The following is a 13,570-nucleotide window of genomic DNA, read 5'->3' as shown; positions in this document are numbered from 1 at the left end:
TAGATTATTGTTCATTCTAACTATGTATGAGCAAGAAAAGTTCATTGATTTATGTTGTGGACTGCAAATGAACCAACCTTATTATCTTATACAAGTTCATATGCATATTCTAGTCCATCAAAAGTGGCGTTGCAATCGAGATCACACAAAAGAATTCAATGACATGTTTTAGATTATATAATTTAGACTATGCCTAAAATCCGTCAGCATGAATTTGGATTGTAGAATTCACACTATGTCAAAAATCCCTAAACCAAAAGACTCAATCTAAGAGAAGCTTAGAAGCCATAACATTGACCTATCCGAATTTATTTCAAATCTACTAAAATGTGATTATTATATAGGTAACACAAGGCCTTGTTTACTTAAAGTGTTTTTTTATGTTTTCATTTTCATAATTTTCATTTTTATTTTTTAAAAGTATTTTATGAAAATAAAAACAGAAAAGACTTAAAACAAACAAGGCTAGATATTCATATTTGTATGTGCTTAAAATAAGTGTATTAAAACTAGTGATGACAAAATAAGATGGACCAGTTCAATCACTCCATTTAGCTTGTCATTATTTTAAAAGGTTACATGGTTGAAATTTTAGAACCTCTACTATTAGTTGACCCTCCTATCCAACCCACTAGAAAAAACAAGTCATAGACATAACAAAACATATTGGCATGTCAAGCCAACATTTTTTAATAAAAAATTTACATTTAATTTTTGGGTTAATATCACTTTTCACCTTTGAAATATACGTGAAATTTGCTTTACCCCCTGGTATTTTTTTTAGTTTCCCCCCTGTAATTTTTTTGGTTTGAATGACCCCCCCTAAGTGTGCAATTTAAACACTAAATCTGGGGGGAAAATCAAACAAAAAAATATAACAGGGGAGTAAGCTTTACACTTAGGGGGCAAAAGACATAGTATTTTTAAATTTCAAGGGGGTGTTTGAAAAGAAAATTTATAAGAGGAAAAAGCGAATTTCGCCTATATTACAGGGGGTTTTGTATATTTAACCCTTAATTTTATTTGTTAATTACAATCAATCTTCCAATTTCCCTAGCCATACCGTCGATGTAAAAAAGTCATTTAATTTTATCACGTAGTTTTGTGATTTTAGCCTCATGTTTATAATAGTTTGTCAATTGATGAACTTATGAACTTTTATATTTTGGTTATTTTGTTGGATTACTATAACTTTTTAGATTGCGGAACATGAATGTTTGGATACATATTTTTAAATTTTTAGTTGATTCATTAGTTAAATATTATTGTTTTCTTAAATTGGACTTATTTTTATTTCATACTTTTTGGGCCAACCCACTAATCCGCCGCCTCACCATAAAAAGGTGCGCTGGTTGAGATTCCAACATCACTAGTAGGCCCACCACACCCATTTTTAGACGAGTTAATGATATAATGGGTGAGCCGGGCTGACCCATTTTACTATCCATATGTGTCACAATACAACTATTATTTAAAAGCGTTTCACTCTCTTGCCCTAATTTTACATAAGACACCAAAAGTGAATGTTTCGATTCGAAGTTCTATTCTTCATTCGCCTCACAGTGGCAAACATCAGAGAGATCACAATTTTTTTTTGAAGTTTCTGATGAAAATGTATTCACAAGAGAAAAATATATCATTTATATTTGCATATCTCGATGACATGTATCTTCAAAGTGTAGTCAACAAGAATATTAGTTTATTTCATCGTTCGATGGCAACGAGATTACTGACTTTGATAGGTGCGATGGCAACAAGATCAAAATATCGACAATGTCAACAAGCTACGACGAACTCCGATTAAGGTAAATTCACGCATAATTTTTTACAACAATAAGTGACGACAATAATATCAAATTTTGTAGAATGTTGATTTAGTGAGTAGGATATGAAAAATAAATAAATTTAATGATTAATATCAAAACCAATTTATCATTGATCTTATTGATTTGATTTAGATCTGATAATATGAATACAAGATTTCTTTCAATCAATGTTAATTTTACTATGCTATTCTCACCAAAAAAAATCTAATCAAGATCATCTATATAAATTTTAATATAAGATTATTTTGGGTCTCTTGTATTTGTTCATCAATTTAACACACGATCTTTTCTTTTTTCTTAAAAAATATCACGTTTGAAAAGACAATTTTATGCAGGTAAAAGGGTTACAAATTGTTCGATTGGGGAAATTTTACGAGCTATTTTTGTTCTAAATAAAGTGTCTAAGTCTAAGAACACAATCTATCGTTATGAAAATTTGAAGAAAAGATAACATAATTTATCGTATTTCGAGCTTGGAGTTGTTTGGCGTATGTTTGGATCCTAGATCTGAAGAAAATTAAACTCGTCAGTAGAGCCTATGATTATGCATTCATTTAACATAAAAACATATAGGTTTTATGACCTAAATGATAAAGTGATAACACAATCAAACAATGCAGTTTCCTATGAAAATAAACCCCCCTTTAAATTGTCAAATAGCAGGGGTACTACACTAATCACATCCCAGTGGTCATAAGCGGTGATGAGAACATCAATCAAGATGTAATAGATCCTCAAAGAGGTGAAAGAGCAAGGGCTATTAAAGAGTATGAGCGTGATTATATATTTTATACATTAGAAAAGGATCATACTAACCTTCAAGAATTTTGGTTTTTCTTGGATGATGATTTATGGCAACAAGCCATAAATGTTGAGACAAATTTCCTAGAGTCTAGCAAGACCTGGCATCTGACAAACTTGTCTCCTGATTGCAGATCGGTAGGTTGTAAATGAATTTTTTAAAAAGAAACTAAAACCCGATGTAACTATTGATTAATACGAGAATCACTTTGTAGCTATGGATTCTAGACAAAGAGAAAATATATATATTTCTTTAGCGCTTTTTCGCTGATGACAATGATAATTAGCATAACAGTGCTAATTTCTCTTGGTGCTGTCTATAATATATAAGTGCACCAAATGGATGCTAAAATCACTTTTCTAAATAAACTAAGGTCTGCAGGATAGATAAATCTATGAATGATCTTAAACAAGCCCCCGATCAATGACAATTTTATATTAATTGATCAATAACACAATAAAATGTGTGTAATGTCTACATTTAATCTCTTAATCAATGATTGATAATCCTAAATTTTATGTTAGTTTATTAATCATTAATCATGTTTGTTCCTAGTTGTTGGTGGCTTAACAATCTAGTTAGTTAATTAAGTTAGTTAAGCCTCTGCTTAACCAACAAGTCAATATAAGAGATGTAACCTCTTTTGATTATTAGTCCGAAGTTGCAGAAGTTACAACATCATCTTCTACCTATCATCTTTTTATCATAGTATATGTCCATAAATTTATTTTGCTCAACAAGAAAGCTATATCTACGATAATAATTTACACGAGTTGTTCAATTTAGATGAACATTTCAGAAGAGTTAGAAAAATCAAACATATTTAAATTGATTTATTTCAGTTTATCTACTATCCTATTATATTTATTTTTGCATAGAATGATATTATATTTTGCAATACATGTTAGACATTACATTGAGTTTCTGAAAATTACAACAAACTATGTAATAACTTCACAAACTACAAAGTTGTACTTTCTACAAAATCACAAAACTTCTAAACATGCTTATAGCATTTCTTGTCCTTGACTTCATTAACACTTTGAAGAATGCCATTATCCATAAATTTCCATTCTCTTTTCTCTCAAAATAAAAATTGTACATTCCACTATTGTCTTGAAATAGTCCACCTTTGGCCATGGGGATAAAATTTGATCCAATAGCAATAGAATTATCCAAAGGGCAAAACAGAAAATTCCTAGAAAACTAGAGCTAAATATAAATAAGAGGTGGCAAAAACTTGGAAACTTAATGGAATTTTGGGTTTTTGCTCTTTCTCATTTTAAAGACTGAGAGAGAGAAAAAAACAGAGAAAGAACCAAACCAACAAACACAATCACAAGTAGCAGCGAACGAAAAAACACAAGATTTCCACAGCTCAAAAACCCACAACCCACAACGATCTTTCCCTCTACATGTGAGAATCTTTGATTTGTTTTTCTTGTTCTTCGTCGTTTGGATCTGCAATCTTGCAAGTTTCGTTCTTTTGCACTATCATGGGTCAATTCCCAATTCTCTTGTTTGGGAATTACACAACGAAAAGTTGCTTTTTGGTTATAATCTTGAGTACCCTTTTGTTGATTTTGGGTTTTTTGGCTGAAAAGGTTCAATTTTGTGCAGCTTTTGCAGAGATTTTTGTTGGGGTGGTGAAGTTTTTTCAATTGGTGGAGCTTTGGGTTCGTGCCAATTTGAAGGTGATTTGTTGGGTTTCTTGTGGGGTTGATAGTTTTTTCACTTTCAGGTGGGTTTTTGTCACTGTTTTGATTTCTGTTGAAGTTGAAAGTTTCTAGGGCTTTGAATGTTTTCTTAATTGTTATTAATGTGATGATGATTGAGTGGGTTTTTTATGGTCTGTTTTTTTGTGAGTTTGGGGGTTTTGTTCTGAGACACTTTTTGGAAAGTTGTTAATTTTTTTGAACGTTGGATTTGAATATATTTGATAATCTTGAAGGTGGAAATTGAAATGTGATTGGAAAAAGTTGATAGTTCAAACCATGAAAATTACTAGAATCTGTTTGAGATAGGCACTCTGAAACTCTGAAACTCACTGTTGTGTGTAATCAAGTTCATGTTATATCCCTATGAGTTTTAGGTTTATAAGCAGAATGAAAAGTGATTATAATTCAGATCATATAAAGGAGCCATGGTGTGAATGATTCTGTATGTATAAGTTGGTGCTGGTCTTGTGTATTTTGATGTTTTTAGTTCATCTGTGCTTAGACAAACTCTATGTGTGTTTTAGTTGTTCTGGTGTGTTTTCATGCATTCGTAGTTGTTTCAATTTGATTTATCAACTGTATTATTTGGATGATGATTTCATGTGCAATTTGGTATCGTCTAAAATGAATTTTGTGATCTATGGTTTTTTGTTGTTGTTGAAGATTTCAATTTCTTGAAATATGGCAAAACAAAATGAAGTGAATGAATACTGTGGTGCATTTTCTGTTTGCAGGTTTTTATCTTTTGTCATGGATTAATATTTCCTTTTGGCGACACTTGTTTTTTTCAATTGATCTTGGATAATGTTTTGCTGGAATGCTAGGGTTTGTTAAAGTCTTTCTAGTCTCCTACAAAGCTTTAAGCCCAGTGTTGTCGATGGCAGATGGTGGTCCATCGCGGAGAGCCAAAATCCTGCCATACTTGCTGCTTTGCGGCGCCGTTAAAGTGGCAAGTATCTGCCATAGCGGTCATGGCGCCGCGATGCGATAATACTAATAAGGCCGTATAATACTGGTTGCTGGAATATGGATACTTTTTTTTTTTTCTGTTTAGGTTTTGGGGTTTGCGGCACTAGTAAAATGATGCTTTGTTGGATTGTTATGCTTTCATTGGTTTTCATGTGAGGATTGATAACTTTTGCGACAGTGTATCATATGCTTCATTATTATGTGTGCCCTAATAAAGCACACCTGGTTTGCTGAGATAAGGGACAGTGTCGTTGCAATGTTTTCTTTTGTTGTTTGTGTTTTTAAAACGCTTTTATCTAATTGTACTTTCCTGATATTTTTATTGAAATAATTTCTTCGCCTGTCTGAAAAACTTGCTATTGATCTCAGATGAAACGCTAAACTATGCATTTTCCCCTTGAAAACTGCAGTTTATAATGGTTCAAGAGCTTGTGAAAAGTTGACTCATGGATCCTGAAGGCAAAAAGTTTGGAGGAGGTAAACCTTTTTTATGATAGTGCACTATGTTGTTATGTAATTCTATAAATCTTTGTTTGCTGTCTATCAATGTTTTCAAATAGCGGCTATATCATTGCGGAATTTGATCAAATCACTATTTAGTATAAAGTGTTGTCAAATAACTGTGTTAGTGGCTCAAATAACTGTAGCATTGCGGAATTCAAATAAACGGTTATTTGCCGCGTTCTGTGATTGACAACATTACTGCCTACTTATTGTAGTATCATAAACTTTGTCAATTATCACCTGTTGAATCTTGAATTAACATATTCTCATTGAAGACATACTGTGTTTTGGAATCTTCAGGACCAAGGGAGTTGACAGGCGCTGTCGATCTCATAGGCCATTTCAAATTGATACCTCACTATGAGTTTTTCTGCAAGAGGCCGCTTCCCGTGTCAATCGCGGACACGCACTATTTGCATAACGTAGTAGGAGACACTGAAGTAAGAAAAGGAGATGGGATGCAATTGGATCAACTTACTCAAAACACATCTTTCTCGAGAGATACAAGTGCTCGTATACTGCCTTTTGACTTGGACATACTTAAGGAGGCTTTTCAACTAAGGGAAACCGCTCCCATCGATTTGCCTGCTGTAAGTCATTTTGCGGTGATTTTATTCATACTTTATTTTTAATTCTTGCTGAAATCAATTGCCACGCTATCATAGTTTTTTAAAACTCAGAACAGTTTGACGATTTATGGACTTATTTATATCTTGCTCGTTCCTTGTCTTTCCCCTAATAGGCGGAGAAAGGAATACCAACAATTGCAGGAAAATCAAAAAGCGAGAAAGACAAAGAGAAGAAGCATAAGAAGCACAAAGACAGGGATAAGGACAAAGAGCATAAGAAGCACAAACATCGTCACAAGGACAGAAGCAAAGACAAAGACAAGGATAAGGACAGGAAGAAAGATAAAAGCGGACATCGTGATTCCAGTGCTGATCACTCAAAGAAACACCATGACAAGGTTAAAGAATTCTAGTTTGCTGCATCTATATTGTTCAGATTGGAAAAAAGTGTTCTAAAAGTCATGTCATGTGATAACATTGCAAGTTCAATAGACCAGTATTATCAAATAGCGGGCGCCAAGGCCGCTATGGCGGATATACATGACGGTTTTTAGGCTCGCCACAATGGTAAATATCGGCTGTTATTGCGGGTTTTTCCGCCATATATGACCGCGCCGCAAAGCGGCAGGTATGGCCACCATGGACCGCCATCCGCCATCAACAACACTGCAATAGACTGGTTTGATGATTTTTAATTAGTGTCATGCTGATGTTGTTAACCCTCAATTGCTTATGAACTCTGTTTCGGATCCAATGAAGGAGTTCGGTTTCATTGGTTGTCAGTGATGCTAAATAGTGGCGCCCATAGCGCTACTGCATCGCTGAATCGGAACTAATTGCTATTGTTCCGCGATACACTATTTAGTACAAAATAATGTGAAATAGCAGCTATAGCGGCACTATAACGCCGCTGTGGCCTATGTTGCGGAATTTGAACAAACTGCTATTATCTGCGTTCTGAATTGACAACACATACTGTTTTGTTTGATCATGTTACAGACATTTATTCTATTTATTAACCTTTTACCTTTGCTCAATAAATTTCAGAAAAGGAAGCACGACGGAGACGATGATGTTAATGATGTGCACAAACACAAAAAGAGTAAGGTAATATAATAAGAAATGTAGTCTTGTTACGAGTTTTTTCCGATATATTTCTTAGCGATCGACAGTGTCCTATCTTTAATGAACTTTTGTGTCAAACTTAATATTTTGCAGCATAAGAGCTCAAGAATTGACGAGTTAGGGGCAATAAAGGTCGCCGGCTGAAATAGTTATGTACTTAGTTCACTCTCTTTTCCTCAATTGGTTGTTGTCATTTGTGTGTGAAGGAGACTTTTGTCTGACATTTTCAGATTTCTTGAGGTACTTTATTACATCTGCCACAAACTCTTGCAAAATGTTGTCAAATGTCGGCTATAGTGAAACTATCGCACTGTTGCATAGCGGGATTTGAACAATCATGATTCTGATGTGTTGCGACATTTTGATTTTGCAGAGTAGCTAGGGGACCTGACTATAAGATTATCATGACGGTGAATTCACCCGATGATGGAAAAGGAAGCAGGTAAAATATATGATGAAGATAAAACTATTCTTGTATAATAACAATTACCTTATAGATTTGCTAGTAAACTTTGGTCTTCCTTTTCCCAGTTTTTGGAGCACTGGATATATCTCAACATTGTTTTGACTTTGATTTTTCTTCTTTTTTATATACATAAATATTCTCTAGTTTACAATTTATTTATCAAGGGTTTTTTAAACTAGATGTAGAAGCTTCTATGGGGGGATTTGTGTGTGTATATCGATAGAACCCCCCCACCCGTATTAGCATCATTTATTTAACATCGGCGGGTGGATATGTCTGTATCGTATCTGTATAGAGTTAAAGTTGTAAACTATATGGGGCGGAACTTTCCGCACCATAAATATTATTTCAGATGTTCGCATTTAGGAAAAAAATGTGAATTTTGTTACTTCCAACACCTCATCTCCTTTATGATTTTTGTAGTGGACAAAACACGGTTTTTCGTCTGTTCACCGTGGGAAGCAATTATTTTTGAAAGTTACTTTTTCATCCCCCAAAATACTAAATTTTGCATGTTTTTATGCATAATTTCGAACAATTCAGTTTGTTGGTGTTTGTGTATGCTTTTGAAAATGGATGTTTTCTTAGAAGCAACTTGGGGAAAGTAGTTTCTCCATTATTTTGTCTTTTGGGAAATAGGCTGTACATAATTGACTTCTTAAAACTAGTTTGGAGAATGTCATTTTTTTCTATTAAAAACTTTTTTCAAAAACATAGAAACACATGGTATCCGCCTCAGAAACATCTCTACGTTGAAACGATATAGGCATGATCCATTTAGGACCAACCATAGGCCTGTGTATCAAGCTCATCTCTCTCATAAGGCAAGACCTCTCTCTTGAAAGCTTAGGGACCATTCACTTGGTGAAATTTTGGAAGAAACCCGTACCTTGTACCTAAAACATACTAGGAGGACTGCTTACTAAGCCCACATGAAATTCACAAATCATCATAGGTTTGTTTTTTCAAAAGTATTTGGCTTATTGGTGTATTGTGTTGATTTTAAAAATGTATGGAAATTTGCAATGAAAGGGTTGTCTTTGAAGTGTACTCTAAAATGTATTTGGATCAAAATTGACTAAATACATTTTAATTTACACTTACAGCTAAAAAGAGTAATTAAGTTTTGTTTGCCATGTCTAAAATGTGTAATTTGGAAAAAAAGTTTTATAGGTTCATACCGGAGATCTATAGGTTTATACCGGAGTTTGAGTTTTCCAAAATCTGATCCTTAATGTAGGGGTGCATTGCATTTTTGATAAACCCAAGAGGCTATTGTTTTTGCAGTAATAAAACACTGTTTATTTTGTGATCAATAGGGTGTCACAGAAGTTCTAAAAAATCCGGTATGTGATAATGGGTGCACCAAATTTTTTATAAATTTGGCAGTAGTTTTTTTTTGTAATTATTTAAAAAACACAATTAACACTACTAGATTTGATGAATCTAATATGCACTGTATGTTGTAGAGTTTTTTTAATAATCTCAATATGTGAAGTAAGAAGCATCAGATTTTTCGTTTTTTTTTTTTTTTTTTTTTTATAAATTCAGTAGGCAATTTCTTTTTTTAAATTATGAAATTTTAGAAAAACAAGTTATAGAAGAATTAAAATTGGAATACTTGAAAATTATAATGGGGTTGGATTGGATTGGATGGCTCACTTAACAATGCTCTTTGTCCTCTCCCTATTGGGAGGATTTAACCTGTCACCTAAAAAATTAAATGTGGCAACCATCAATGAGCAGTGCTCTTACAATTTCTTTTTGATTTTTTTTTTTTTGTGTTTATCTAGAATTTTTGAAAAAGATTATCTATTTTTTTTAAAAATCCGGTAGTTCATTTTTGATAATATATTTTTTTACATTATCGGAAATTACAAATTTCTTGATAAATTACAACAATTTTCAAATTTTATTGAAAATTTTAAAATTTTCGGTATTGTAAATTTTGTTTTCTTTTTTGAAAAAATTTATACTAAAAATTTATAAATGAATTATTGAAAATTTAGTATGCTATCTGAAATTTCGTTCTTGCTATTCCAAATTTATTCATGGATAATTCGAGAATTAAGAAAAAAATAGGAGGTACAAGGTTCAACTTAGAGGTGGCAAATTAGTTTAAATACGATGCTATGGACAGAATCTCCAAAACAAAATAGGATTTTTGGCCTATGTTAATGTGAATTAAAGCTTATTTTTTGAAGCTTTTTTTGGCTTATCCTGTGACACAAGTATTTGTGTATATAAAAAGAAATATGAAAATACTTTATGATATTTTTGTTAGCTTTTTCAACTTATTTTCCTAATGTCTCAATCAAGGTTAATGTAGACTCTATCTAAAATTATTTGGGAGTTTCTTAATACATTTTTATGGGTTCAGGGGTCAGTAATATTCCTTTAATTCGAATATGCAAATTTGAATTTACCATATTTTAGTTTTTTTTTATCATTATGGGTTTATAGGGGTCTGTAATATTCCTTTAATTCGAATATGCAAATTTGAATTTACCACATTTTAGTTTTGTTATCAAATTGATTAGGAGATGTATATTCGAAGGCATCAAATAGTAGTTTTTGGACACATATATCAAAAATAATTCTTGTTATTTTTTATTTTTAAATGAAAGTTATTTCTAATATGCATATTCGAATTATACATAATCATAAACAAATTCTATTTTAGCAGAATTAGTACCATAGAAACAAAAAAAATTAAACCGGTAAAAATAAATAGCAGTGAAATATAAATAACAGTAAAATGTTATATATATATATATATATATATATATATATATATATATATATATATATATATATATATATATATATATATATATATATATATATATATATATATATATAACATTTTACTATTATCTAGATGATTTATTAGACTTCCGCCGTGCGGATTGTACCAGGGTCAACCGCATTAGGTTTGCCAAAAATATAATTGTAGATCCTATTATGATTAATGTAATTGTAGTTTTTTTATTAATATAAAATGGTAATTTTTTTTAATATTATTTTTCTAAGTAAAATAATTTAACAAAGTAAAAAAAATAATAATTTGTCAAAATAGTTTAAGTTAAGTTAAATAAATAAAAGGCATAAAAAAATAACGTTGTCGCCACTGGGCCTGGCTACTTGGCCCAAAATTTAAAAGAATGTCCAATGGGCTTGGCGACTTGGCCCAAATTATAGTGTTGTTGCCAATGGGCTGGCAATAATGTATTTTTTTTTTTTTTAAATTTTGGTCCAAATTTTTGAAATATTAGTTATTTGTGAATTTTTTTAAAAAAACTTGATTAATGAAAAAAAAAAATTCCCACTCTTCTACCACGTGCATTCAATTGTACATACATGCCATGGAACATGCCTTGTGAACAATTTATTAAAAAAATAAAAACACTGCCACAAGATACAAATCTCTTTCATTTTCCTAACATATTTGGTCGGTCTATTACTAATAATTTATGAGTTGCTTAAATTATATATTTCTTTAAGTAGATAAAAAGTAGTCTATTGGCAGTCTTATGCGTGCAACTGGGTATGCCAGTTTCCTTTAGATCGTTTTACAAAAGTATGTAAAAAAATAAAAAATTAGATAGAACGGATATATTAAAATACGGACAAAACAAACATGTTTAATCTACAAATCGGTTATGAATATGTTTAATCTCTTTATAAAATATTTTCCGACAACTTGTTAATAAGAAATATATTTTAACAGGCAACTTTTATATATATATATATATATATATATATATATATATATATATATATATATATATATATATATATATATATATAAAATTTATATTGTGCACGACAATGCATTCAAAAAATGATTCGATTACATTTTAAAATGCAATAAACGAATTGTCACCGCTTAAATCTAAAAGCGATTCTTTCTTCGAATTCTCCCTATTTGATTCTCTCTCAAGCTCCGTGAATTCGGTGAACTTTGCCATCCTTTCCAAAAAGTGATTCTGTTAAGTTTTCGTCTCTTTTGCAGAATGCGCCGTCCACCCCACTGATGTAGCCGGAATATGACACTCCAGTTTCAAAAAAACATGAACAAAATGGAGCGATATAAGATACCCAATACAAATGATGCGGCTGGATGAGTCTTGAGGTGGACGACTCTGAAGTGGGAAAAATGTATACAAAAAACCATATCTCTTCAGATCGATACACACCCTGTCATATGCACTTGCTATAAGATGACTCATTTTAGGAAAGCACATCCACTCTGCAATTGGTATGAGACCGCTAACACATGGAACAAGAGCATTGTGAATTTTATCGAATTCTTCCTTTTTCCCATATAGTTGTGTGTAAAGTTTCCCATGCACCGTCAAATCCGAAATACATGTTTGGCGCACAAGAGTGTGATTCTCCTCTTTTTTACCAAGTAAATCGGACACGGCCTGAAACCCGCAATTACCATCACCCCTATATCTACGATCCTTTCAATGTGTTTATGCATAAAAAACGACATCTCATCCATGTGGATATTCGGTAGTGAAAGTAGTGATTTTTTAATCGGAGGTGTAACTGGTGGTTTTTTAATAGGTGATATACGAGGTGGTTTGGAAATGCGAGCTCCCTTGAAAATATTTTTTTTTGTGATTTTGGGATTGGAGAATCTGGGAAATGTTAATCAACAACTTCATGGTAAGACGCGTCCGCTTTGTTGAAATATCATCTTGTGTACTTTTCACCTTTTTAGGGGCACCTTTGGTTTTTACGGGTTGCGAAAGAGGTTTTAAATCAGTGGTTTTTGGATAGGCGAATGTGCAGATTCAACTCTATTAGTTGTTATGTTTTCCAAATGTCTAACCCGGTCCCTCCAAGCACACACAACTTTCTCTTTCACTTGATCAAGAATAGTATATTCAACGTATTTTAGAAAATCTGGATATCTGACACACAAGCTCCAGAAATGTACAACATTCTCGGCATACAACTCTTCTGTAAAAGAATTTAATATATCGTCCATGCATTCATTATCTTCTCCAACACAACACTATATTTGACCATGTTTCAGTCTTCACTCTTGATTTCTTTGGTGCCAACCACAGGTTTGAGTCGAGTTCTCACATTTTTTGTTATATTATACCGACAGAATAATGCATATGATGTAGGAAACACACTTCTAACCGCATTCATAAGGGCGTTATCTCGGTCGGTGACAATGACACTAGACATATTTTGTGGATACTTCAACAAACTCTTAGATATATCCAACGTCCATGTAACGTTATCTTTTTTCTTAGATTCCAAAAATGTAAATCCAACTGAAAATGTCTTCTCCGTAGAAGTGACACAAACAATTTCTAGAAGCGGAAGCCTATACCTATTGGCCTTATTCGTTGAATCAATTATAAGGACGGTTAGAAATATATTGAACAACTTGATACTATCTGGATAAGTCCAAAAAATGTCACGGACACTGACTTTATCCTCACACATATCGTACCTTGAAACATAGTGGTTATCGTCCAAAAGTTTTAACAATTGTTGCATTTCGGATCTTGGATCTATAATTGCCATGTTCCGTTGATAACGTTCATTGTATACCTGCCTGA

At 32.4% G+C, this 13,570-nt stretch overlaps 1 protein-coding gene across 4 annotated transcripts; it reads left to right on the top strand.

The window, feature by feature from the left end:
• Positions 1-3,883: 3,883 nt before the first annotated feature.
• On the top strand, positions 3,884-8,374 carry LOC131616558 (mediator of RNA polymerase II transcription subunit 19a). Of its 4 annotated transcripts, none has more exons than XR_009288123.1 (9): positions 3,884-4,045; positions 4,249-4,369; positions 5,726-5,792; positions 6,120-6,409; positions 6,562-6,786; positions 7,436-7,495; positions 7,607-7,661; positions 7,887-7,955; positions 8,045-8,374. XR_009288123.1 is itself a non-coding variant. In XM_058887920.1 (8 exons), the coding sequence occupies exons 3-7, from the start codon at positions 5,762-5,764 to the stop codon at positions 7,655-7,657; spliced, it is 657 nt and encodes a 218-aa protein (XP_058743903.1). In that variant the 5' UTR covers positions 3,884-4,045; positions 4,249-4,369; positions 5,726-5,761; the 3' UTR covers positions 7,658-7,661; positions 7,887-8,374. The 4 variants fall into 4 exon arrangements, 1 of the variants encoding a protein (XP_058743903.1); XR_009288122.1 differs by having other exon boundaries at positions 3,885-4,045; positions 7,607-7,753; XM_058887920.1 differs by having other exon boundaries at positions 7,887-8,374.
• The last annotated feature ends 5,196 nt before the right edge of the window (positions 8,375-13,570 follow it).

Source organism: Vicia villosa, linkage group LG7 (assembly GCF_029867415.1).
Source record: "Vicia villosa cultivar HV-30 ecotype Madison, WI linkage group LG7, Vvil1.0, whole genome shotgun sequence".
NCBI classification, from domain to species: Eukaryota; Viridiplantae; Streptophyta; class Magnoliopsida; order Fabales; family Fabaceae; genus Vicia; species Vicia villosa.
Note: the sequence above shows the minus strand (reverse complement) of the source record. Positions and strands in the feature narration are given on the sequence as shown.